Source organism: Schistocerca cancellata, chromosome 4, assembly GCF_023864275.1.
Source record: "Schistocerca cancellata isolate TAMUIC-IGC-003103 chromosome 4, iqSchCanc2.1, whole genome shotgun sequence".
NCBI lineage: Eukaryota > Metazoa > Arthropoda > Insecta > Orthoptera > Acrididae > Schistocerca > Schistocerca cancellata.
In genome coordinates, this window is record NC_064629.1 from 777,442,160 (window position 1) to 777,468,551 (window position 26,392).

A 26,392-nucleotide genomic window follows, 5' to 3' on the forward strand; every position below is an offset into this window, starting at 1 on the left:
TATATATATATCTTGGCATTGTAGATCAAATAGTTCGCTGTGATATAGTCAGATCTTGTACTAGCCATCAGCACAAGAGGCGTTTGCAAGACGGGCAAGATGCACGGCATCAATACATATTTTGGATGCAGTCATATCCTGGTATCCTGATGTATGGGATACTCCATCTTTGTGGTTGTGCAAGGGCAGGGATTTTCATGTGCTGTCGCCCTGGAGTGAAACATGTGAATTTTGATTTAAAGAAAAGCTCACCACTAGAGTCAACTGCAGTGGACAGCAAAGTGTTGATGAAAGTGGTCGGCATCTACTATCTTAGATTGCGACAGTGATTAGATGAATTGTAGTGCAGCAAATCACTCGCCAATTCAGTTGCCTAACAAGGAACAACAAGCACTGTACGAACCAGAACCACTTCCTCACTACATATTATGTCACAGGGTGCAGGACAGGACTACCTCCATGGCACACTTTAAAGCATGATAAAAGAGCACCTGGACTGATAAGTTGGCATACACTGATGGCTAGGTTATGGATACTTCAAAAATTGGACGAATCAATGCATCCTAGTTGCCAACGGCACATTGTTCAGGCAGCTGGTTGAGATATTATCAAGTGGCAATTTAAATGAGGCCCCTGGTACATCTACCGTTATGTCAAATGATACAGAAGCAGACTGTCTGACCATATACATTCATATATAAGTCTGCAGATGATGGTACCTTCGGGAAGGTGATGCAGCATCCTATTCCTCCTGAATTGTCATACTAGTTTGAGGAACATTTATTGGTTTACAGAAGCTTAAGTGGTGCTCCAAGTCACCCAACGACAAACCTATTTGTGCTTGTGTAACGTCCCTGCTCCAGGTTAGACCCTCGTAATAATTAAGTGTGCACCCTTAAGCTAATGCCACACTAGGCGATTTACTCAATGAAGTTAAACGATTCTTGTCGACGAAGGATCAGAACCAACTGATTCAAACGGAAAGTGCCACACTGTGCTGGAATTTCTCACTCAGTGAACAGTGAAGTTGCCGCCCGCGATTGTCGCTGTGAAATGGGTCAGGGCCTGCCTCTCTCTCTCTCTCTCTCTCTCTCTCTCTCTCTCTCTCTCTCTCTCTCTCTCTCTGTCTCGTTATTTTTTTTAAATGGGCGCTTTTCGTTTGCGTCGCCGCCCTGCTTGCTTCGCCAGTTGCGATACAGTGTACCATACTGCTTCGTTTCCTCTGTGTATCGTTGTATCTCAAAAGTGTATATAGTTGTCTGAAGAATATTAGAAGTGATCTTTTAACATAAACTCGTTAATTACAACCTAGTTCTTGTTTATGTTAATGAATTACTCACACTATTTAATAACAAAATCTTACCTCAGTGTTTTACTTATCTCATTGTTTTACTGCTGCACCGACACAATCACATTGCTTAAGTTTCTTTTTATGTGAGTTAGTTTTAATATTAGACAACAGTAAATCGAAAGCTGCTACAAACATACGCTAGTAATCAAAGAATTTTACCACAAAAACCTCAAGTTTCTTGTGTAATAACATATACTTCCCTTCACTTGGGCGATTCACAAATACTGGATGAATCTAATCATTTTAGTAGGCAGTCACGTCTTCTACACCGATGAAAAACATGTACGTTCCTGCACCTACATGTTTTAGTTTAGAATGACAGCTCATCTTGCAAGGTTTGCCCACTCGGCTGGCTGTACTACGCTACACAAACCACAGATTTTTGTCGCAAGTGTGATACCCGATTTTTATTTTCGGGCCGCTTCATTTGCCTCGATTACAATAGTTTCAAATGTGGCACCCTTCGGCGACTGTTTCAACCGCGAATATCATCGAACGGGAAAAAAATTGCCGTGTGTGACGTTAGCCGCAAAACCATCTCGGAACACTCACCATGACTGGGCGGCGGTTGAATGGTCATGGATCAGAAGAGTTCCGCAACGCTTTTAGCGGCGTCTTTCATTGTAGCCATACCACAGTGCATCACCTTCACCAGCATGCAAGGGGGTGCTACCATTTGTCAAACTTTTACGGATATATATATATATATATATATATTACACAGGGTGTTTCAAAAATGACCGGTATATTTGAAACGGTAATAAAAACTAAACGAGCAGCGATAGAAATACACCGTTTGTTGCAATATGCTTGGGACAACAGTACATTTTCAGGCAGACAAACTTTCGAAATTACAGTAGTTACAATTGTCAACAACAGATGGCGCTGCGGTCTGGGAAACTCTATAGTAGGATAATTTCCACATATCCACCATGCGTAGCAATAATATGGCGTAGTCTGAATGAAATTACCCGAAACCTTTGACAGCGTGTCTGGCGGAATGGCTTCACATGCAGATGAGATGTACTGCTTCAGCTGTTCAATTGTTTCTGGATTCTGGCGGTACACCTGGTCTTTCAAGTGTCCCCACAGAAAGAAGTCACAGGGGTTCATGTCTGGCGAATAGGGAGGCCAATCCACGCCGCCTCCTGTATGTTTCGGATAGCCCAAAGCAATCACACGATCATCGAAATATTCATTCAGGAAATTAAAGACGTCGGCCGTGCGATGTGGCCGGGCACCATCTTGCATAAACCACGAGGTGTTCGCAGTGTCGTCTAAGGCAGTTTGTACCGCCACAAATTCACGAAGAATGTCCAGATAGCGTGATGCAGTAATCGTTTTGCATCTGAAAAATGGGCCAATGATTCCTTTGGAAGAAATGGCGGCCCAGACCAGTACTTTTTGAGGATGCAGGGACGATGGGACTGCAACATGGGGCTTTTCGGTTCCCCATATGCGTCAGTTCTGTTTATTGACAAAGCCGTCCAGGTAAAAATAAGCTTCGTCAGTAAACCAAATGCTGCCCACATGCATATCGCCGTCATCAATCCTGTGCACTATATCGTTAGCGAATGTCTCTCGTGCAGCAATGGTAGCGGCGCTGAGGGGTTGCCGCGTTTGAATTTTGTATGGATAGAGGTGTCAACTCTGGCACATGAGACGATACGTGGACGTTGGCGTCATTTGGACCGCAGCTGCAACACGGCGAACGGAAACCCGAGGCCGCTGTTGGATCACCTGCTGCACTAGCTGCGCGTTGCCCTCTGTGGTTGCCGTATGCGGTCGCCCTACCTTTCCAGCACGTTCATCCGTCACGTTCCCAGTCCGTTGAAATTTTTCAAACAGATCCTTTATTGTATCGCTTTTCGGTCCTTTGGTTACATTAAACCTCTGTTGAAAACTTCGTCTTGTTGCAACAACACTGTGTTCTAGGCGGTGGAATTCCAACACCAGAAAAATCCTCTGTTCACAGCACACTTGCACGTTGTGAACAGCACACGCTTACAGCAGAAAGACGACGTACAGAATGGCGCACCCACAGACTGCGTTGTCTTCTATGTCTTTCACATCACTTGCAGCGCCATCTGTTGTTGAAAATTGTAACTACTGTAATTTCGAAAGTTTGTCCGCCTGAAAATGTACTGTTGTCCCAAGCATATTGCAACAAACGGTGTATTTCTATCGCTGCTCATTTAGTTTTTATTGCCGTTTCAAATATACCGGTCATTTTTGAAACACCATATATATATATATATATATATATATATATATATATATATATATATATATATAGAGAGAGAGAGAGAGAGAGAGAGAGAGATTGTCACGATTGCCAGAATACCAAGTAAACGTGCATTGGCATATTCATTAGCAAATAATTGTGTAACTTCTGTGTCAGTTCGCAAAAGCAACATTCGGCGACATTATTGATTAAATTCTCTGAGAAGTCTTAAGTAGCGTCATCGCGCATTTCATCTGAAATATACCCGGCATCTCAATATGACATTTAGTGCCTACAATACTATACACAGTAATACTATTCTTAGAATTGGATCGTGGTTGTGACCGTACAGAAAATGCAAGGCCCCGAAGTCTTTCGACTGTTACTCACTACAGTTTCGGAACACGGGAGCTCAGCGATCAGTTCGACATACAGTATGCGTTACTAAGTTTGGGTGAGTAATTAAGTTGCTCATGGGTGTAATTTGGAGTACGGAAATATAACTTGTGTGTGGCAGATTATATAGACCTAACCTGTAAGTTGTGTATTTTTTCTAATCCATTTATAGAATTTATATTCCGTACTGGCATGGTATCTTGCCCATGATAGTGTCATAGAAAATGCCCTATCACATACAAAACTTATCGAACAATGGATAATAATAAAAAATAACGTAAACTTGAAGTGTCGCAATCAAAGTAACATTGAAAATTACTGGAGTGCTTTGGGAAAATGCAAATCAGGAAACTCAACAGATTTTAGTAACTTCAAGTCATACGGTAATATCACTATCACGCGATCCTAAGGCATTCAAATATGAATAGTACTGAAGCTGTTCCATTAATTTCAGTGAGTGATACTGAAATAAACACAGTGAAGTAAACCTAGTGTATTCCTGAAGGATACAAAAGGACTTTGTCTGGAAGAAAACCTCCAGCTTGCGTTGTAAACTTAATAATTGGCTGTAACAGGCTTTGTGTGTCGTGAAGGCTTACTGAAAATGTTTGTAGATGTATAAAAATCCTCAGCTTATTAGACTGAGGCCCGAATAAAAGTAAAGGTAGCTGGATCCAGTAGCTATAGGGTTTTTATGTGGTTTCCATGAGAGCTTACCACCCACCCTGAATACCAGAAATCTGGTGTATTATTTCATTAATCGTGCAACCACTTAAAGAGAGAGGAATGCCATCGCGAACTGAATTGTGTGCAGGAAAATGAACGTTTCGTGTTTTAATGCAGTACGGAGTCAACGAAGTGGCTACGACGAATTGCTTCTCTCCAGAACATAATTTCCTATATTTTTCGGTTTCAACAATTGTATTTTTTTCAATCAAAAACATGTGCGGTATACAGTTAATAATTCAACGTTTAAGTACGCAAATGTCGGCCGCCTAAGCACATGGACAAAGCGTTAATCTTTGGAGGCGGCGGACTTTCTAAACGCGTGTGTTGGCAAGCCTTTTACCCACGAATGGATGTCAGAGTGCATGGTGTAAGTTTTGTGAACACGTTTTTCGAGTGAGTGTATTGTATAGTGTGTGTAGGGTTTGTGGGTCAGTGTTAAATTGTAGGCACAACTGTGTGCAGGAAGTGAAAATCGATACGGGACATTCTGTGGTACGTATTATACACGAATTGCATAACCATACTGTAAACACATTTTTGTCTGTAATTGTACTGCATATCGCGTTTATGTTATATTTAAGTGTGTCACTAGCTTTAATTTATCCAGAAATATGATATTTTGCTTTGTTCAAACATAACACATGACTGAAGCTTGTAACTTCATCCTTGCGCTGCTGTGTTGTGTTACGGAAAGGACACTCACGCTGTCTCTCAAATTCTTGGTGCGGGGAACGTACTTTTCTGTTGCCTAATGCTTGTAATTATTTAAGTAATTACTCGTGCAATGGAGGGCACGGTAGTATGTTCCTTATTGTAACACTTACCCTTAAGGTAGTACTTTCTGTTCTTGCAGACGACAAGCCCAAAATAACGGCACCTCAACTCGAATGTGTCAGTTCCATTCCCACTTTTACACAGGATGATTTAAAACAATTGCACGATGTGAAAATGCCAGGGATTATTGTACTGAGGAAGCCCATCAGCCGTGTTAGGTTGCATAATCGTGCTTTTTTTAAAATAATGTTTAAAATAATAATGATCCACTTTGTGTTGCAATGGCTGTTGGTGAAAAGATGGTCTATAAAATAGTTTTATCCTGACAATATTTATCACATGCACAGTGTTGTTATTACGAAAGCAGAATGTGAAACTGTTTTCTTAGATGTAGGAGGGAAGAGGAAGCAAGCCTAATTGACTCTTAGGATTTCAGATAGCTAGGGTCACCATGTGATAATGTTCCATAGATATGAGTCATATATACAAGAATGTACATATATCAGAATTTTTGGCTATACATTAGATTAAATTTGTTTCAATAGATCTGCAGTGAGGAGAGCCTCTTAGATGCAGAACACGAGATGAAAACAAGAATACACAATGGGGGGGGGGGGGGGGGAGACTTTTCACAAAACAGGCAAATGTTCAACACACTGAGGAGTATATGATAAATCTTGGGTTACTGTAACAATGTTTCATTAAATATAAAACCCATTTTACAACATTTATTTAAAATGATAACCTTACTGCACTGACTGTACAAAAGTGAGTGCTTACTACTACATTCAATATTTCATATTAGTAATATACACAAAGCAGTTGGTTCTACTAAGAAATTAAACAGTGGATTAGGAATTGGTGACCAATAAATGCTTTAGGCACTTCTTAAACGGAACTTCATCACTAATTAAACTTTTTTTTTTTCCTTGAGGCTGGCAAGTTATTGAAAATATGTTCTCGATAATTGACACCTTTCTGGACCAAAGTAAGTGACTTAAAATCTTTGTCAAGATTACTTTTTTTTACATGAACTAAGCTGTTGGTTTGAATGACGAATTTTATTATGGAATAATCATCATTTAATAACCCCAGTTCTCTAAACTTACTCTGTAGGGTGCTCTTGAGTAGTCACCACAAATAATTTTTATTACATGTTTTTGGACTCATAAAACATTAGTTTGGTTTGATGAGTTATCACAAAAAATAATTCTGCACGACATCTAATGAAAGTAAGCATGGTATGCCAGCTTTGATATTTTTATATCACCTATGTCTGACAACATTCACATTGCAAATAGAGAGCAACTCTGTGGTGTGCTCATCAAAGTTACATGTATAATCATGCTTCAATCCCAAGAATGTAACACTGCCAACTTCTTTTACCTGTTTGCTGTCACATTTTAGGCATATCCTGGTGAGAAACCTCTTAAAAGTTCTGAATGGCATGTAGTACTTTTTCACAGGTTAATGACAAAAGATAGCCTAGGATACAGTTATTAATGTCTAGGAAAGTTTCAATAACTGATCTTTCTGGTACCAAATTTGATCTGCTGTTTACTACCATTTTTCTGTCATCAATAAACAAAAAGTACTTGGCATAGTTGGATCATTTATTTATCTATGTATCCATCTCTATATTCATCCAAGGATCATCTCACAATGATATAAGATTTGCCAAGGTAATGCAGTGTTCACTGTAGGGCAAAATGTAACATGCAGCATTCTTTAAGTTGATAGGACATGTAGCCTACGGGATAAGGACAGCTGGTTGGCTGCAATGCTTGATAGCTTAGTACCTCTCTCTTTCCTAGGGAGATCAGAGTAGAAGCTTTTATTGGTACTGCCAGTATTGTAATTTATCTGCACACATCGTTCTTTGTTCTGAAATATGTTATGATTTCTAGAACATTTGTGGCTTTTTACTGTGCCCTAGTTAAGTTTTTTTTGTATTGAATCTGTGACCTATAGAATCAAATTCCATGGAGCAGTCAAGCAGTAAACCAATAATTTATGTACTGATTCTGCTGCATAAGCTTCAAAATTTCCTATTTTGTTTCTTTGATCTGCACTTCTTAAAATAAATTCTGTGTCACGACTAGTGTACTGTTTTACCTCTTCACACAGAGTTTGTAATATTTTAGATATGTGAAAGGTTATAGTAATATAGTGGTAATTCCCAGGATCTTTTGTAACTCCAGCTTCAAACCTGGGGGCCCTACCTTAACTTACCTTTTTGAAGCATTCTGGAAGTATTACTTCCACTATTATTTAATTTAGCCTACATGAAAAGTCAATGGTTGCATCAACCAGTGACTACAGTATTTAATTATTCTAGCAGATACACAGTCATTCAGTGTTTTTGTTTTTAAGAATATTAATTGTTATTGCACTCTGTGTTTAATTTGTTGGGAACATGAAGTCATTTATCACTCTGGGGATGTTGTTTGAACTTTTTACTGTTGTCCTTTTAATTTAATTTTTACTACTGTAACATAATGCTGATTAAAATTATTGTTGACTTCATTTGGATCTCTGTATCCCTTCACTTCCTCTTGCAATATCATGTTAACACTACCTGCTCTACTTTGACTATTGTACCTTCTTTTATTTGTGTCACATTGTTTTAGAGGTGTTATTTGAAGTAGTGATTTAGTTTGGTAAAATCTAGTGCCTGATATCTCCAGCATTAGGAGACAGAACATTTGGCACAGATAATGCCTTACACCACATCTGATGCCTGTATACCAAAAGTCACCCAGGATAGCTTTAGTTTCTCTTACCAATGCACTATACATATTTTTCTTTACTTTGTAACCATTATGACTAGCATGCGAGTTGCTTATTTGGTAATTTTCATGTGTAAGAATTCTTCCCTGAACTAGAAAGTGGTGGTTGCAATCCATTTCTCACTATAATTACTGGTTATGATTGTATGGACAACTGACCAAGTTATATTTATGTAATAACATAAAGTTTAGTTTAAATATTCCCAGGTCTCCTCTGTATTTTTAGCTGGGTACATTTTATTAGTTTTTCAAATTTTAATAATGCTTCTAGTCTGCTTTCAATTTACTTCCTTCCCACTCCTCCCCCCCCCCCCCCCCTCCCTAACACAACAAACACTTCACCCCACACTGTTGTTGTTAACAAATATTTCAAACTTTTGTCTATAGGAGACTCCAGTGGCTGTATTTATAATTTGTTATTATATGATCTAGGGAGCAGTGAAACTGACAACTATAGAAGGTGCCCCATTCAACTTTTCTGCGCACTTCCCCCAATAATGTTCTTGCTTGACACCCCAGTCATGACAAACAGGAAGTCCTCAGCCCACATGTAAAGTTGCACCCAGCAAACTATTACATAACTGTCCTGGCAATAGCATGAGTGAAACCATATAAATCCTGTTAATAGTAGGGTTTCATTTAATAGTTGTTGCTGCTGGCAGTGATACTTGGATGGGACCCATGACAGAAATGATGCAGTGGCAACAGTTTGCCCTGTCACTGACGCAGGCCAAAGGTATCCCATTTGCACTTAGAAGCAAAAGGAAGATGAAGGGTAAGGGAGCTGAACAACCCCTCCTCCCTGCCATTTTCATTGCTATTGTGTATAGTACATCTGATGACATTCTATAATTTGTTGAACTATTTACTCTTAACCTCAGAGCCGGCCGGAGTGGCCGTGCGGTTCTAGGCGCTACAGTGGTCGCAGGTTCGAATCCTGCCTTGGGCATGGATGTGTGTGATGTCCTTAGGTTAGTTAGGTTTAATTAGTTCTAATTTCTAGGCGAAGTTAAGTCGCATAGTGCTCAGAGCCATTCTTAACCTCAGATTGTAGATGCTGATCAAATTAAGAAAAGTATGGAAATTGTTTCTTGGTGTATTTATTTTGTCTGCAACCATTATCACATAAGGGAATTATCATAATCTTGATCATAAGATTGGTTGGTATTAAATTGGGGGCAATCCTACTCGCTGTGGGAACTTCAACAAATGTATCCATTGGATAATCTAGTTCAAAAAATTTATGACATATGTTTCCCCCTCCAGAAACTGGAGGAGGTGGTGCTATTCTACTGGGTATCACATTGGGCAAGGACAGTGAGTGAATAGAGTTGACAAATGACAAGCTATAGTCAGGTATTTGTGTAACAAATGTGCACCTTATTTCAGTAAGCACATGTGCTGGTTAGGCTTATCAGAGGTTTCCTCACTGTTATCTCTATTTAGTAAAGGTGGACGAATAACATTGAAATTACTAGTAGATAAGACATTTGAGATCAAGGTACTCACTCTCATAGAGTTCTCATTGAACACTATTGAATCATTTTTCTGTACTCCTGTCAAACTGGAACATGCATACTCACTGTTTATTGAGATGGAGCCTAGTTATGGCTGCAAGCAAGCAAAGTAATGCAATTCTGAAATTTCTTCATAAATATTTATATAACTGTGAGGACACTGTTGTGCTCAAAGCTGTTTCAACACTATTATCCCTAGTCTTTTGTGAACTAAAACTATTTGAACAAAAAATGAATGTACATATTACTGAAGGGGCCTTTTCAACAGGGATTCCAAGAATCTTCCATCTGCATGAATTTAAGTGTCTGACATTTGCCTCCTCCTTCCCTGCAGACTCCACAGGAATAAAATAATTTGTTCTTATTCATACATCGGCATCATTTTTAAGTCTGTGTTTCCTTCAGACTGTGATATTTGGGGAAATAAATCAAGAGTTTAACAAAATCTTCGCAATTACTCATCTGGTAAAAGAACTTCGCTGCCAGAAATCAAATGTAAACGTTCTTTGCAGCCTTACATTCCATTTTCTCCTTTCCCCCAATCCCCCCTCAATTCCCTCGGTTTAATTTCCTTTGAACCTGCTTTTCACTTTGTATTCTAACCTTTTAAAGATTTCCTGTTCAACTCATTCCCCAGCCCCCCTTTCCCTCCCTCCTTGAATCTCAATTAACATGATTTTCCTCTTTCTTCAAGTTTTACTTCTTATGGCTGCTTTTGGAAAAACATTGAATTTTTTTCACATTCCTGGTATAGGACTGAGACTAAAGTTCTAAACAGCTGAATTATCTGTCCTTGTGCTAGTTTCCTGTTTTGTTGTGGGGTTCACTTCAACAGACAAAGAACCAACTAAAACATCCAGTCTGTATATTAGATTTCCTTCGAAAACTTGAGAGATGGATATATAATTCATAAATGTCAAAAAATGCAAATTTTGTTGTATAAAAAGTTGTTTTGTGGTAGGATAGTGTTTTTTTAAGTTTTCGTAAGATAAGCTGCTTATGCTGACTTGTGAAACATTTGACAAGGTTAATTTTAGTGATGTTCTTTATATCCCATCTACTTTGTATGCTAGAGCCCAACCATTTTGTTTAGTTATGTGCAAACTGCCAACTTGTCTGTTAGTCCATAATTTATATTAACTTTGAGTACTGTAATCATAAGTTTACATTTTTCATCGGCAGTGACAGCTTGCTTGATTTGTATAATTTGAGTGGTAACAATTTGGCTGTGTTGGTGTCTGAATGCAATTGTCTGAATATGGACTGCATTACTTATCTGTAAAATAAGCAGTATAATACATCTGTATAGATCTGCAGCAGTTCTAACAGTTATGACACTTTTTACTTCTTTTGTGGCCTTTACATTTACTTTCTCACTTATTCCTAGTGTTGCATATAGTAATACATTCTTGGTGAAGTATATTATTTCCATGGGCTGGGGCTACATTAAAAGTTTTCAGGTCCTTCCTCATGGGTCCATTGAAACCTTCCCCATATCATGCCATTAAGGTTACATTGTTACTTGTCTTGGAAAAGTGTTTTCAAATGGTTTATAGTATATTTATTGAAGAGTCATGTAAATGAGTTAATAAAACACATATACCTCAATCAATATTAAACTTCCCACCACAAGGTGGTGTTGGATCCAAGATGTCTTGTTTGTTGTTGTTTGCACAGGAGACAGCGCTAGTGTGTGCTTAGTGTGTGTTATGCACGTAAACCAGATGCACCTTATTTATGAAGGGAATAACAGTTCTTTTAGTTCAGTGTTATACACGACACCGCCTTGTGACTTGTCCTGATATTCTGCCTTGTGGCAGGAAAGTTAGGTAACAAAATTGTAGTAGTAAAACAGAACTGAGTTTTAACATAGTGGCAAGTGCCTGAGATATTAGAAATAAACTCTCGCTTGAGTTTTAGATTGTAGATTGATCATAGATGAATGACAGTATGGGATCACGAACAATTAAATTAGTATTGCCATTGCAGTCCACAGAATCATGAAAATATTTAATGTACAGCTTTAATAATCAGTTTCCATATATTTAATAATATAGTTTCTTGTTTTATCTTTAAATTGATAAATGGTGTTATATAAGGGGCATTCAAAAAGAAACGAGCCAGAGGCATAATTACGGAAACCAGTACCTGTATGTTAGAAGTATTGACCCTGGCTGTTGAGACACTTGTCCCACTTTTACACATGGTGGGGAATTGCTGTCTCATAGCACGTACAGCTGGACCTTGTCGTCCGAGGTGAATTGTTTGCCCCCTCAGAGTCTTGTGAAGGGGACCAAAAATGGCGTAATGACAGGGAGAGAGGTTCAGACAGTATGGAGGATGGCCTAGAACCTCAGATTTGAATTTCTGCAGGAGTGACGCGACTGTATTGGCCGTATGAGGTTTTGCATTGTTGTGGAGCAGAATGACCCCATGGGTGAGATTGTCTGGTTGTTTTCATTTGGTCACTTGGCGAAGGGTGGTCAAGGTTTGCGAGTAACACTGGGCATTCACTGTTGTCCCATGCTGCAGGAAGTGAATCAGAAGGAATGAATTTTTGGTCCCCTTAAAAAGGCTCTGAGGGGTCAAACGATTCATCTCGGACGACGACATCCAGCTTTGTGTGCGGAACTGGTTAACATCTCAGCCCTAGGAATTTTATGAGAAACCATTCACTGCCTTGTCACAGTGGGACAAGTGTCTCAACAGCCAGGGTCAATACTTCTAACATACAGGTACTGGTTTCCGTAATTATGCCTCTGGCTCGTTTCTTTTTGAACGCCCCTTATATATTGATGCCAATAGAAAAGTGCAGGATGATTATAATGAATTTCAGTGAAATTTTAAATATTTTTATTTTACAGAACAAATATGCCAAGAAGCAAAGCTACAGAAGAAACTGACAAACTTACAAGAATTGCTATTGTAACAGCTGATAAGTGTAAGCCTAAACGCTGTCGTCAAGAATGCAAGAAGTCGTGTCCTGTTGTGCGAATGGGGAAATTATGTATTGAGGTGACATCCAATGACAAAATTGCATCAATTTCTGAAGAATTATGTATTGGGTGTGGAATCTGTGTAAAGGTACGACGTAAGTAAGGATTAAGAATAATTTGTTACAGTGATTTTATATCTGTAGTTGTGCTTTGCCGTAGGGTTGTCATAAGCCATAGGTAACTTTCTGAAAGATAAAATTTTGCTGTTCCTGCTCACTAATCCTGTTTAAATCTACAACAAAAAGTACGTGAAAATCTCTGATCAGTTGGTCATCTGCTGGGTGACCCCTAATTGCCTGATAGTGGAAAATAGTGTATGGTTTAATTTGGTTCAAAAGTGGTATCATCTTCCACATATCTGCCATTTCCTGTTTTTATTTGAAGAGAAGTATTGTGGAGACACACAAATGCCACCTCAAATAAGTAAATTGCACCACTTTTATAGAAACTGTGATTTTATTTAAAACTTCTACTGTCAGAAAACGTGAACAAACATTTCTTCAGAAGTAATATTCTACCATGCAGTTTCTGTTGGAGTGGATTTCAGTGATTTTTCTTCCTCATCTTTCAGTTTTTTACCCACATCAGCTGTGGGTCAGTCATCCTCTTGCTGTTGTAGCACCAAGTTATGCTTATCCTCTTACCTTTTTTCATGTGTTCAGATTATCTGAGTGACCTATGTCAAGTAGTCTTCCATATTCCCCATAAAAATATCTTTTTTTTTCCATGTCTTAAGTTCTTGCTGAGTTTCTATAAACCATTCCATTTATCCTATTTGGAATAACTCATCAACCCTGCTATAAGTAGTAGCTGTTTTGGGAATTAGTGCTTTCTACAAGAAAGAACTCTTTGAATACACATTGTGTTGTTTTCCATTGTTGGAATCTTTGACTCCTGGGTTGTAGAATAATATGTTTAAAATCAACCTGTATGAGGGTAATTTGGTTCCAGTTTTGTTTGTAAACCTACCCCACAGGAGAAATGTAAAAATGATTTCTTTGTGTGGTGAGCTACCAGGAGAAGCCGATGTCATTTTATAAGTCTAAGAAGACTGTTACAGAAGACTCTTTGCACCTGCAGCACAAATGGTTTGAAACACTAATTGAAAATTCATTAAGGCATCATATTTGCTTAAAACACAAGGAAATGCAGCATGTTAAATATAGATATTATAAAATAGAGGAAATAAACATAAAACAAATCTAATTACAGTATTTTTTCAATATCTATGAAAAATCGTATGGTAAAATTTACATGGAAAAATTTAGTGCAGGGGCCATCCCTGCTGCCTTAGCCCCCACCCGTGTTACATTGGCTGAGCAACACAAAATCACATACTCCTGGAAACAGATTACATGTAAATTAAGTAAGTAAGTAATAATAATAATAATAATAATAATAATAATAATAATAATAATAAACCCCGTGGAGGCCCGGGAAAAGAATAGGCCTCCGGTATGTTCTGCCAGTCGTAAAAGGCGACGAAAAGAACAAACCACTAATAGGGCTAACCCCCCTTTTAGTGTGATTAGTTGGTTCAGGACAGAACTAAAGAAGCCTCGAACAAGCGCCGTCATGGTCGGGGATGACGTTTGAACCCTATGCCCACCCACAATGCTAACGACACTGCTAGCCAACTGGAAAATGATTTAAATCCAAATAGAGGTGTTTTGCAGGATATGCTTCCTGCAACCACCCTAAAAGGAAAACAAAGACAGAGGATGAGATGGTCAGATGAAGTTAATCGACACCTCATGTTCTGGTATTATCAAGCAACAAACCTAGGAACCAACACAACTGGATACAGATCACAAGTATACACAACATTTATTACCAGATACCCAGAATCAAAATTTTTAACAGAACAACGACTAGCTCATCAGATCCGTGTAATAATAAAAAATAGCAGGATACCCCAGTCAGAATTAGAAAACATCAAACAACAAGTACAACAAATACTGGAACTAAATAATGTGCAATTAGAAGAAGAAGAAGAAGAAGAAGAAGAAGAAGAAGAAGAAGAAGAAGAAAATACAGTAATGGAATCAAACATCCCAGAGCAAACAAACCAAGAACAACAGGCATCAATTAAACAATCAGAGGAAAATGAAATCTTAAGACAGCCACCAGAACAAGCACAAATAGAACACGAAGTGACACACATGTTAGATATAGAAGAAAAATTTCAGCTGACATATATAGAATACAAAGACACAAATACAGACATTAGACCATTCTTGCATAGACCACCAAATAACCCACAAGTCGAAACAACAATAAAAACTATCAACACAATCATACACAACAAAATAAGTGAAAATACAACTATGGAAGAGTTACAGCTACTGGTTTATGTAGTAGCACTCACTACAATAAATATACACACTAGGCAGAGATCAGAAGCAACCAACACACAGAAGAAACCCACAAAACCAGCATGGCAACACAGGCTACAGATCAGAATAGAAAAGCTGAGAAAAGACATCGGACAGCTAACACAATTTATAAGAAATGAAATATCAGACAAAAAACGAAAAAGGTTAGGTAAAATCTCACAACAAGAAGCAATAGAGCAATTAGATGTAAAGAAGCAGAAATTACAAGCATTGGCCAAACAACTTAGAAGATACAAAAAAAGTGAAAATAGAAGGAAACAAAACCAAACATTCAACACAAACCAAAAGAAATTTTACCAGACAATAGATAACACATTAAAATAGACAATCCACCAAACATAACAGACATGGAACACTTCTGGAGCAACATATGGTCTAACCCGGTACAACATAATAGACATGCACGGTGGATACAAGCAGAAACAGACTCATACAAGATGATACCACAAATGCCTGAAGTGATAATTTTGCAACATGAAGTCACCCGAGCAATTAATTCTACGCACAATTGGAAAGCCCCTGGAAATGATAAAATAGCAAATTTCTGGCTAAAGAAGTTCACCTCAACACATTCACATCTAAATAAATTATTTAACAGTTACATTGCAGACCCATACACATTCCCTGATACACATGGAATAACCTATCTGAAACCTAAAGATCAAGCAGACACAGCAAACCTAGCTAAATATCGCCCCATAACATGCCTACCAACAATCTACAAAATATTAATTTCAGTCATTACACAGAAATTAATTACACATACAACACAGAACAAAATTATAAATGAAGAACAAAAAGGCTGCTGCAAAGGAGCATAAGGATGTAAAGAGCAACTGATAATAGATACAGAGGTGACATATCAAGCTAAAACTAAACAAAGGTCACTATACTACACATAAATTGATTACCAAAAAGCTTTTGATAGTGTACCCCACTCATGGTTACTACAGATATTGGAAATATACAAAGTAGATCCTAAATTGATACAGTTCCTAAACATAGTAATGAAAAACTGGAAAACCACACTTAATATCCAAACAAATTCAGATAATATCACATCACAGCCAATACAGATTAAGTGTGGAATATACCAAGGAGACTCATTCAGTCCTTTCTGGTTCTGCCTTGCTCTGAACCCACTATCCAACATGCTAAATAATACAAATTATGGATATAATATTACTGGAACATACCCACACAAAATCACACATTTGCTACACATGGATGATCTAAAACTACTGGCAGCAACAACTCAACCGATTACTAAAGATAACAGAAGTATTCAGCAATGATAAATATGGCTTTTGGAACAGACAAATGTAAGAAAAATAGCATAGTCATGGGAAAACACACTAAACAAGAAGGTCACATATTGGATAACCACAGCAACTGCATAGAAGTGATGGAAGAAACAGATGCCTATAAATATCTAGGATACAGACAAAAAATAGGAATAGATAATACAAATATTAAAGAACTAAAAGAAAAATATAGACAAAGACTAACAAAAATACGGAAAACAGAATTGGCAACAAGAAGCAAAACAAAAGCTATAAATACTTATGCTGTACCAATATTGGCCTACTCATTCGGAGTAGTGAAATGGAGTAACACAGACCTAGAAGCACTCGATACACTTACACGATCACAATGCCACAAATATAGAATACATCACATACATTCAGCAACAGAAAGATTCACATTAAGCAGAAAGGAAGGTGGAAGGGGATTTATCGACATAAAAAACCTACATTATGGACAGGTAGACAATTTAAGAAAATTCTTTCTAGAACGAGCAGAAACTAGCAAAATACACAAAGCAATCACTCATATAAATACATCGGCTACACCATTGCAATTTCATAACCACTTCTACAACCCTTTAGATCACATAACATCAACAGATACGAAGAAAGTAAATTGGAAAAAGAAAACACTACATGGCAAGCACCCGTATCGTCTAACACAGCTACACATCGATCAAGATGCATCCAAGACATTGCTAAGAAAAGGCAATATATACAGTGAGACAGAAGGATTCATGATTGCAATACAGCATCAAACAATAAACATCAGATATTACAGCAAGCATATTATTAAAGATCCCAATACCACAACAGATAAATGCAGACTTTGCAAACAACAAATAGAAACAGTAGACCATATCACAAGCATATGTACAATACTAGCAAATACAGAATACACCAGAAGACATAACAATGTAGCAAAAATAATACATCAACAACATGCCATACAACATAAACTAATAAAACAACACATTCACACATACAAGTATGCACCACAAAATGTACTGGAGAATGATGCATACAAATTATACTAGAACAGAACCATTATAACAGATAAAACAACACCATAACAAACCTGACATTATACTCACCAATAAAAAGAAGAAATTAACACAACTAATCGAAATATCCATACACAATACAACAAATATACAGAAGAAAACAGGAGAAAAAATTGAAAAATACATCCAACTGACTGAGGAAGTCAAGGACATGTGGCATCAGGATAAAGTTGACAGTATACAAATTATACTATCAACTGCAGGAGTCATACCACACAATATCCACCAGTATATCAACGCAATACAGCTACAGCCAAACGTATATATACAACTACAGAAATCTGTAATTATTGATAAATGTTCAATAACCCAAAAGTTCCTAAATGCAATGTAACATATACCGTACAGTTAAAAGGAAGTCACGCTTTTTCAAGGTCCGCGTCACTTTCCATTTTTAACCAGACATAACGTCTGAGAAAGGAAAGAAATAATAATAATGTGATATGTAAACCTTGAGAAGAAAATTTCAGACTATCATGGTCATTGGGGGTGCTGTAGCAGTTGTTTGGTTCAACTATATTTTTGCCAGGATTAGTTCTTTGTATATTCAAAAACATTTTCAAATGTAAATGTGTAGAATTCCAAATGAAACTTGGTTAGGGACTGAACAGAGTATGGTTGTTTACTGAGAAAGTAATTGTTTAATTCTGAAAACTTGGAGAGTGGCTGGAGTTGCAATTCCAAAGCAGGTGTGCTGTATCATCATCATCTCTAATATAATGATCCAACTTAAAACACTGTGTAATTATTTAGGAATTCTGCAAATAGTGGATTCTACTTTCTTTGTTACAGTCTCTCTATGACGCAATAGATTCATATACAAAAGAAATAATATTGAAGATGAAATCAGATTTGTCCCCTCAACAATTGCCACGAAATTTTCTTGTTTTGAAGAAAATGGAGTACCAGCTGTAATATCAGCATATTCATTGTGCCATAGGGACTGGGTGGGTGACTGTTGCAGAGAAAACACGTAGTGATATGCATTTTCAGCATACTTCAGTATTGTGAAAAAAAACTTCAGTTTGAGCGGTTCTTGAGAGGACCTAAATATGGATACTTCGATACCTGCCATTCATGACAGATCTTCACCCCAAAGCTATACTTGTGAGCATAGTTTGAAAGAAAATCTTCAAACCTTCACAAAGTGTTTGAAGAGGCTGCTTCAGAGGTGAAACTCTCCGTCGAGCAGTTTGAGAAGACTAGTTATCTTTCAGGCAAAACTGGCACATTCATCTACTGATAATTTAACTATTCACTTCTGTTGTTGTTCACTTGTGCCTGTGGGTTGTTTGTGGTAACACTTTCGTAATTTATGGACAGTACTTGGAGCTTGAGCCAAGCTAACCTAAGCCTGGAAAAAATATTTGATATTTACCAAGATATTTTGATTTTGTTATCTGAACCTGGTTCCATAATGCAGCTGTGCTGTGTTTCAATGATTAGTTGCACCACATATGAAATAAGCTCTGCAGTTAGAAAGTTAAGTTTCATAGATAGACTTCAATACTGTTACGAATATTAAGGTGGAGATTGTAAATTTAAGTAGTGTTGCTCTTGCCCATATATTTTAATTAAATATCTATACTTTACAAACATTATAATACCCAGCAGTTTTCTTCAATGAGTAGAAGATTGGGTCTTGCAGGAGACGACAGACATTACAGACCAGATTTCAAAACATTGGTTCGTAACAGTTCACTTCTCAAATTAGGAATCTTTAACTTTGTAACTACACTAGCTGTAGTTTCTGAAAGAAAACTGCTGCTGGAACAAGATTGTTTTCCTCAAATCATATGGCATATTGTTTACTGTCAAACGAGTGCCAAAATCTTCCATTGGCAGTGACTTTCTCATACAGGCTGTGATTAACTATTCTAAACATGTAGTTTGCTAGCCTGTAACAGCGTCCTTCATTTTCTGAAGCCCTCTTATGGTATGTTACTGTATACTTTTCTTAAGGGTTGCTTTACCAGGAGTATTCTTGATAGCAATCAACTCTTTAGTATAATATTTCATTTACTAGGGTAGCAGCAATGTGTGTTCTGTGAATATCAGAATGCCTCATTTTGCAGAACATAGTAAATTTCTCCTTGTGAAGATTACTAACAAAATATTACATAAGTAAAGCATAAATTGTGAAGACAGTGCAGTGGTAATGACTTGGAAGCAGTTACTGTAATACTACAAGGGGTACAACTTTTCTTCCGCCGTTTCCCGATAGGTGGCGACAACGGTAAGTAGCGGTTGAAAGAAACAGATTGCATATGTCAGGCATTTAGCTTGGACCTCGGTCAACATAACCTCATCTAAACATTAGTCGATTTGTATCTGTATCATAAAGTTGTTCTTGATTGAAAATGTCAGTTTACGAGCCTAATTCTTGTCATTTGCGGGAGGTGTTACTGTTTTGTTTCAGTATGAAGCAGCCGAGTCTCATCGAATGCTCTCAAGTATGTATGGTGAGGACGCTGTTAGTGAAAGAATGTGTCGCGAGTGCTTTCAACGCTTCAAGAATGGTGATTTTAACGTCGTAGACCGGCATAGTGGTGGAAGAGAGAATTTTTTGAGGATGCAGAATAGGAGACATTGCTGAGTGAAGACTCGCATCAATCTCAAGAAGAATTGGTATGATTAGTGGGAGTGACACAGCAAGCCATTTCAAAATGTCTCAAGGCTAAGCCATTTCAAAATGTCTCAAGGCTATGGGCATGATTCAGAAAGAAGGAACTTGGGTCACGTGTGAGCTGAAACCAAGAGATGTTGAATGGTGTTTGCGTGTTTGTGAACAGTTGCTTCAGAGGCAAAAACAAAAGGAATATCTGCAACACATTGTGACTGGGGATGAAAAATGGGTTCATTACGATAACCCTAAATGCACAAAATGGTGGGGGTGTCCCAGCCATGCTTCCACGTCAACGGCCAAACCGAATATTCACGGCTCCAAGATGCATTTGGTGGGACCAGCTTGGCGTCGTGTACTATGAGATGTTAAAACCAAGTGAAACAATCACAGGTGTTCATTATTGAACGCAGTTAATGCATTTGAGCAGAGCATTAAAAGAAATGGCCGCAATACAGCGAGAGGCACAATAAAGTGATTTTGCAGCACGACAACACTCAACCACGCGTTGCAGAAGAGGTCAAAACCTACTTGGAAAAGTTAAAATGGGAAGTCCTACCCCACCCACCGTACTCTCCAGACATTGCTCCCTCTGACTATCACCTGCTTAGATCAATCGTGCATGGCCTGGCTAACCAACACTTCCGATCTCATGAAGAAGTCACAAATCGGATCGATTTGTGGATTGCTCCAAAAGGTGAACAATTTTTTTTTCGACGCAGCATTTGTACTGCTCAAAAGATGGGAGAAAGTAGTGGCCAGTGATGGAAAATACTTCAAATGATACATGTGTAACCAATTTGTTTCATTAAAGTCTCAAATGTTGGGAGAAAACGGTAGAAACAAAGTTGTACACCTTGTAGAAGAGTAGTTCTCTTGGTGCAACACCAGTTCGCCCCTCAGACGTGTAAAAGTACTGCAGTTTCACAATGTTAGTGACCAGTTTTCTGGTTAAAAATAAATCAGTAGAATGATAGGACAGCTGACAGTGTGTTAAGAGTTGACTGTTTTCTAGAAGTATTTTTCTTCATTTGAACATGTGGCAAGTGTTGCTGTATTCCACTCATTGCCACATTTAAAATGCGCATATATACCCATAATGTTTGGTGACGTGAAACTGTCAATTTTCTGAAGAGCATGTAATTTGAGACTCGGGGGGGGGGGGGGAATGTTGTAAGTGTTCTCATCTAAAGTTTGCTGACTGATGACCATAGCTGTTAAGTCCCATAGTGCTCAGAGCCATTTAAAGTTTGCTGAGAAAAGTATAATGTTTCCTTTTGTTTGTTTTTGGGTCAAGTATACTTCAATGTTGTTGGGCCCATTTAATCTGAGCAGAGAGCTGTATAAAATCAGCAGTAATGAATGTTGTTCTGATCTGTATATTAGTCATTCTTTATGAAAATAATCTTTTAGAAAAATTGAAAGGAGTTAATGTAATTGAAATTTTAATATTGTACATTGCAGTTATAACAAAATCTAGATAAATCTGCTAATTACTTGTCAAAAGTAGACTAATATAGACAAGACTGACAGAAACAAAGTAGTGTGTATATTTATGTATTTTTTGCAGTGTATTATTTAAAGTCTGGTGTGGGGTGCCATAAATTAATAAGATCCTTAGGATTTTCATGAACTGTGCCAACAAGCAAGCTTGGATGTGATTATTTCATTCATTGTATAATGAAAGATCAATTTTTTAAAATTAATTCCAATGTTACATTGGCTTAAGCATGAGCAACTGTATAATTTTGAACGTATGAACAACTGTAGATAGTGGTAAAGTTTTAAATTGTGCCATTGGAATTATATTACAATCAAATAACATTTGTTGTTATGATCTAATGTATAAACAAATCTTTCGAATGTTCCATTGAAATTACAGTATGTAAGAGTAGACATTAGAGAAGCAGGTAATGGTTTAGAAATGAACACAAGCATTTGAAACTAGTCAGCAATAAAAGTAGTTATATGCAAATGTGATGAAACCCTTAACACATTATAAATTTTACATTTTAAAAATTTTTATTTAGTATCTGCAAGTGGATTTTTATTAGACACGGTTGCAATGGTTGTTATTTCTGCAGCTACCAATGTACTGGTAATATGAGTCTTTGCCGGCAGATAGTGTTACATATGTTAGAAAGGCGATGTTTTTATTGCAAAGTGAATTTTGTGTTGAAACTATTCTAGTTAAATGAATGGCTGAATTTGAACATTGAGTGCCGAGCTTGGTCAACTTCAGAACCACATCATGCACACCTCTTTTGGATAAATGAATTTCAAATGACATTAACTTATCATGTAAAAATGTTATACTACTTTCACATTACCAGGAATTTTGTATAATATGAAACATTGATGTAGAGTGTAGGCACAAAATCTGTTCTTTTTAAAGTCTTGAAACTGTGTGCTGGCAAATAATGATTAGGAAACTGGATACAAAATGAGTTTCTTACTGTTTGGTGGCCAGGTAAGTAAGGAGTTGACTGAAATAATTTCACAACTTCTGTAATTTATTTGGCGTTCCCAGAAAATAAAGTAGTCCAGCAAACAAAATTATATTACATTGTGTTTTGTGTCAATCAGGAAAGAGTCAGATTGTTATGTCACGGAAGTAAATTGTATTTTTAAGTTGGCACCAGATATGACTGTGTGTTGTATTTTCAAGTGTTGAAGTCGTAATTTGCAGTGATCAGTACTGTTACAAAGAGTGTAACTTAAATATTCAATTATTTATTTTCAGAAATGCCCATTTGAGGCTATCAACATCATTAATTTGCCAAGTAACTTAGAAAAGGACACAACACATCGTTACTCTCAGAATTCCTTCAAGTTACACAGACTTCCAATTCCTCGCCCAGGAGAAGTTCTTGGATTAGTGGGTACAAATGGAATCGGGAAATCAACAGCATTAAAAATATTGGCTGGAAAACAGAAACCAAACTTGGGACGGTACTCAGTATGTATAATTTTGTAATTAGTGATATGAATGTTTATAATGAACTAGAATTAGTCATGCTGAACTGAAGGAACAAAATGAATACTCATTATTCCACACTGTCTTATTTATAGAATTTTATATATTTAGTTCTGCGATGTTGGTTGTTATTAAATTGATTAGTTGCTTCTTGCTTCTTTAATATTGATTTTCTGGAAATAATTTACTTTGATGTCTGTTTAATGTCTTGACCTGAACAAAGTACTTACTCCGTCAGTGCAGATTATGTGGTAATTCTTTTATACAAGTTCAGTGATGAACTTTTGGCCCCACATTATTCATTGTTGATTATGGATATAATCCTTCCAAAAATGGTGCAGCAGTATTTGGCTTCTAGTTTTGAGTTCAAAAGTCTACATGTAGTTAAAACTAAGAGATTATGACACAACTTTGCATTAGTTACAACAATGACTTTCGAGCCTCTACTATTTAGATCTGCTTAGTAATGTGGTGGTTTAAATCATTTTGCTTCCCACTTCCTTGGCAAGAGCAAAGAAATTAATTTTTCTTGTCCTCTTATGTCAGAGTTCACACATTCACAGTCTTCTGATTATAAAGCTTTGTTTGATGAAGAGAAATAAATGTCTTCCTTGTGTAACTTCTCATATGTAAATGTGTGTTTTATACAGGGTGAGTCACCTAAAACTTCCATCATAAATATTGGGGAAATGGAAAGTGTTATTGGTGTGCGGTTTTCACAGAACAGGTTGGTAATTGGGCTAGTATTGTTAGACAATAAACAGATTGTAATGATGCTTAGGAAGAGTATTTTTGTGTGAAAAGTAGGGCAAATTAGAATTCCAGTGGCGTTTGTTGAAGGATTTTAGTGTAATTTGTTCAACAGATATTGAATTTTGAAATGTTTCCACACCAACATTTGCTTGTACCATTCAACATGCATAGTTGCTAGATACGCTTTAAGTTTTTTTACAGAGTCCTTGCGTATTCCTTGAGTACGTTGTGACTTGTTCGTCAGTGTGTGTCTGTCAAAGCAGTAGCTAGTGAGCAGACGATGGGATTTACCAATGCAGATAAAGCCAACATTATTGTGGAGTATGGAGAGAGAAGAAGAATGCCGTTTGTTCTCGTATCGTGTATGTGGCAAGATATTGCAATAGATGTCAACCATCTCAGCAATTATTAATCAACCTCTTCAACCATGTGGAAGTGGTAGTGTAACACCTAGACAATGTAGCAGGAGAAAACGAGTGACGCATGTTAGCTCCCATGCAATTGCACGAGGAAGTGGCATGAGTCAGGCATGTGTCCTACACAGTCTCCATCGATATAGGTCCATCCCATCGCATCTCTCTCTATCAATAGCTGCATGGAAACAATTAGGAGAACTGTGTCAACTCCTGTACATGGCCATTAAGTCAGGAGACTCCAGATGAATTGTGCATCTTGTTTAGTGATGAAGCCACCGTTTCTGACCGTGGCTAGATAAACTGCTGAAGTGTGCACCATTGATCTGTTGAGAATCCCCATTTGCTTCATCAAGACATACTGTCATTTGACCATCGGACAGACTCCCGTATGGACAACATAGTAATAAACATCCCTGGCTGAAGATATGAATGTAAAAAAATCACCAGATCTGGATGGAATCCCAGTTCAATTTTTTAAAGAGTACTCTATGGCATTGGCTCCTTACCCAACCTGCATTTATCACGAATCTCGCTTCCAGTGCCAAGTCCCAAGCGACTGGAAAAAAGCACAGGTGTCTCCAGTCTATAAGAAGGGTAAAATAATGTACCCACAAAGTTGCAGACCTATATCCCTAACTTCTGTTTGCTGCAGTATCCTTCAACGTAGTCTCAGTTCAAATATAATAAACTTACTTGAGACTGAGAAGCTTATGTCCACAAATCAGCATGGTTTTAGAGAGCATCACTTGTGTGAAACTCATCTTGCCATTTTCTCATGTGATACATACTGCGAACTATGGGTGAAGAACAACAGGCAGATTCTGTATTTCTAGATTTCTGGAATGAGAATTTGAGAACTGTGTAGAGAAGGTGAATGGTCAGCTTTGGTTTATTGGGAGAATTTTGGGAAAGAGTGATTCACCTGTAAAGGAGACAACATATAGGGCACTGGTGCAACCCATTCTTGAGTACTGCTCAAGTGTTTGGAATCCATACCGGATCATATTGAAGGACGACATCAAAGCAATTCAGAGGTGAGCTGTTAGATTTGTTAGTGGTAGATTCGAAAAAAACTAAAGTGTTACGGAGATGCTTTGGAAACTCAAATGGGAATCCCTGGAGGAAGACGACGTTCTTTTAGAGAAACACAATAGAGAAAATTTAGAGAACTGGCATTTGAAGCTGACTGCCGTACGATTCTACTGCTGCCAACGTACATTGCGTGTGAGGACCATGAAGATGAGATATGAGAAATTAGGGCTCATATGGAGCCACATAGATAGTAGTTTCTTCCTCGCTCTATTAGCAAGAGGAACATAAAAGGGAATGAGTAGTGGTGGTACAGTGTACCCTCTGCCATGCGCCTTACTGTGGCTTGTGGTTTATCAATGTAGATATAGAGTTGGAACGTCAGTGTCCATGGAGTGTAAATATGTGGTGTGGGATAGTGAACCACCAGCTCATAGGCTTGCTTTTAATGTCCGAATGTGCCCAAGTATCGCAGCCTGCTAACAGACCATCTTCCACGGATGCTAAACGATGTTCCTCTGCAGACTAAGAGGCTGTCCAGATCATAGTGCACAAGTACTACAGCATGTCTTCACGAATTGTTTTCCAATTGTGGGATTGGACACTGGACTGGACGCTGGACTTGCACCTTGGCTGGCCTATTCCCTGGATTTGATGCCTGTAGGCTTTTTTTTCTGTGGGGAAAGCTGAAAGATGCTGTCTACAAGAACATACCAACTACACCTGATAATGTGCGATGATGTATTACCGCAGATTGCTCGGACATCTCTGCTGAAATGCTAGCACATGTGCAGCAGTCGTTCCATACCAGACTGGAAGCATGTATTGCCTTGACTGGTTGTCATTTTGAACAAAACCTGTGATGGTCAATTGTCTCGTTACTGGTTAGAATCACATAACTAGTGTATGCAATTGTGTTGCTATTTAGTGTGTGCTACCATAGGTATTGTAAAAGTGTTGGTGTGGGGACTTGTCAAAATACAATATCTTGTAAACGACTCGCATTGGAATCCTGCAACAAACACAAGTGACATTCCAATCGACCCTACTT

At 37.8% G+C, this 26,392-nt stretch overlaps 1 protein-coding gene across 1 annotated transcript in view; it reads left to right on the forward strand.

The window, feature by feature from the left end:
• Positions 1-5,020: 5,020 nt before the first annotated feature.
• Positions 5,021-26,392, forward strand: part of LOC126184609 (protein Pixie) — a 62,867-nt gene continuing 41,495 nt past the window's right edge. The window contains exons 1-3 of the mRNA XM_049927062.1: positions 5,021-5,192; positions 12,645-12,864; positions 22,910-23,125. Coding sequence (XP_049783019.1) covers positions 12,652-12,864; positions 22,910-23,125 — 429 coding nt within the window. The 5' untranslated portion in view covers positions 5,021-5,192; positions 12,645-12,651. The remainder of the gene's footprint in view (positions 5,193-12,644; positions 12,865-22,909; positions 23,126-26,392) is intronic.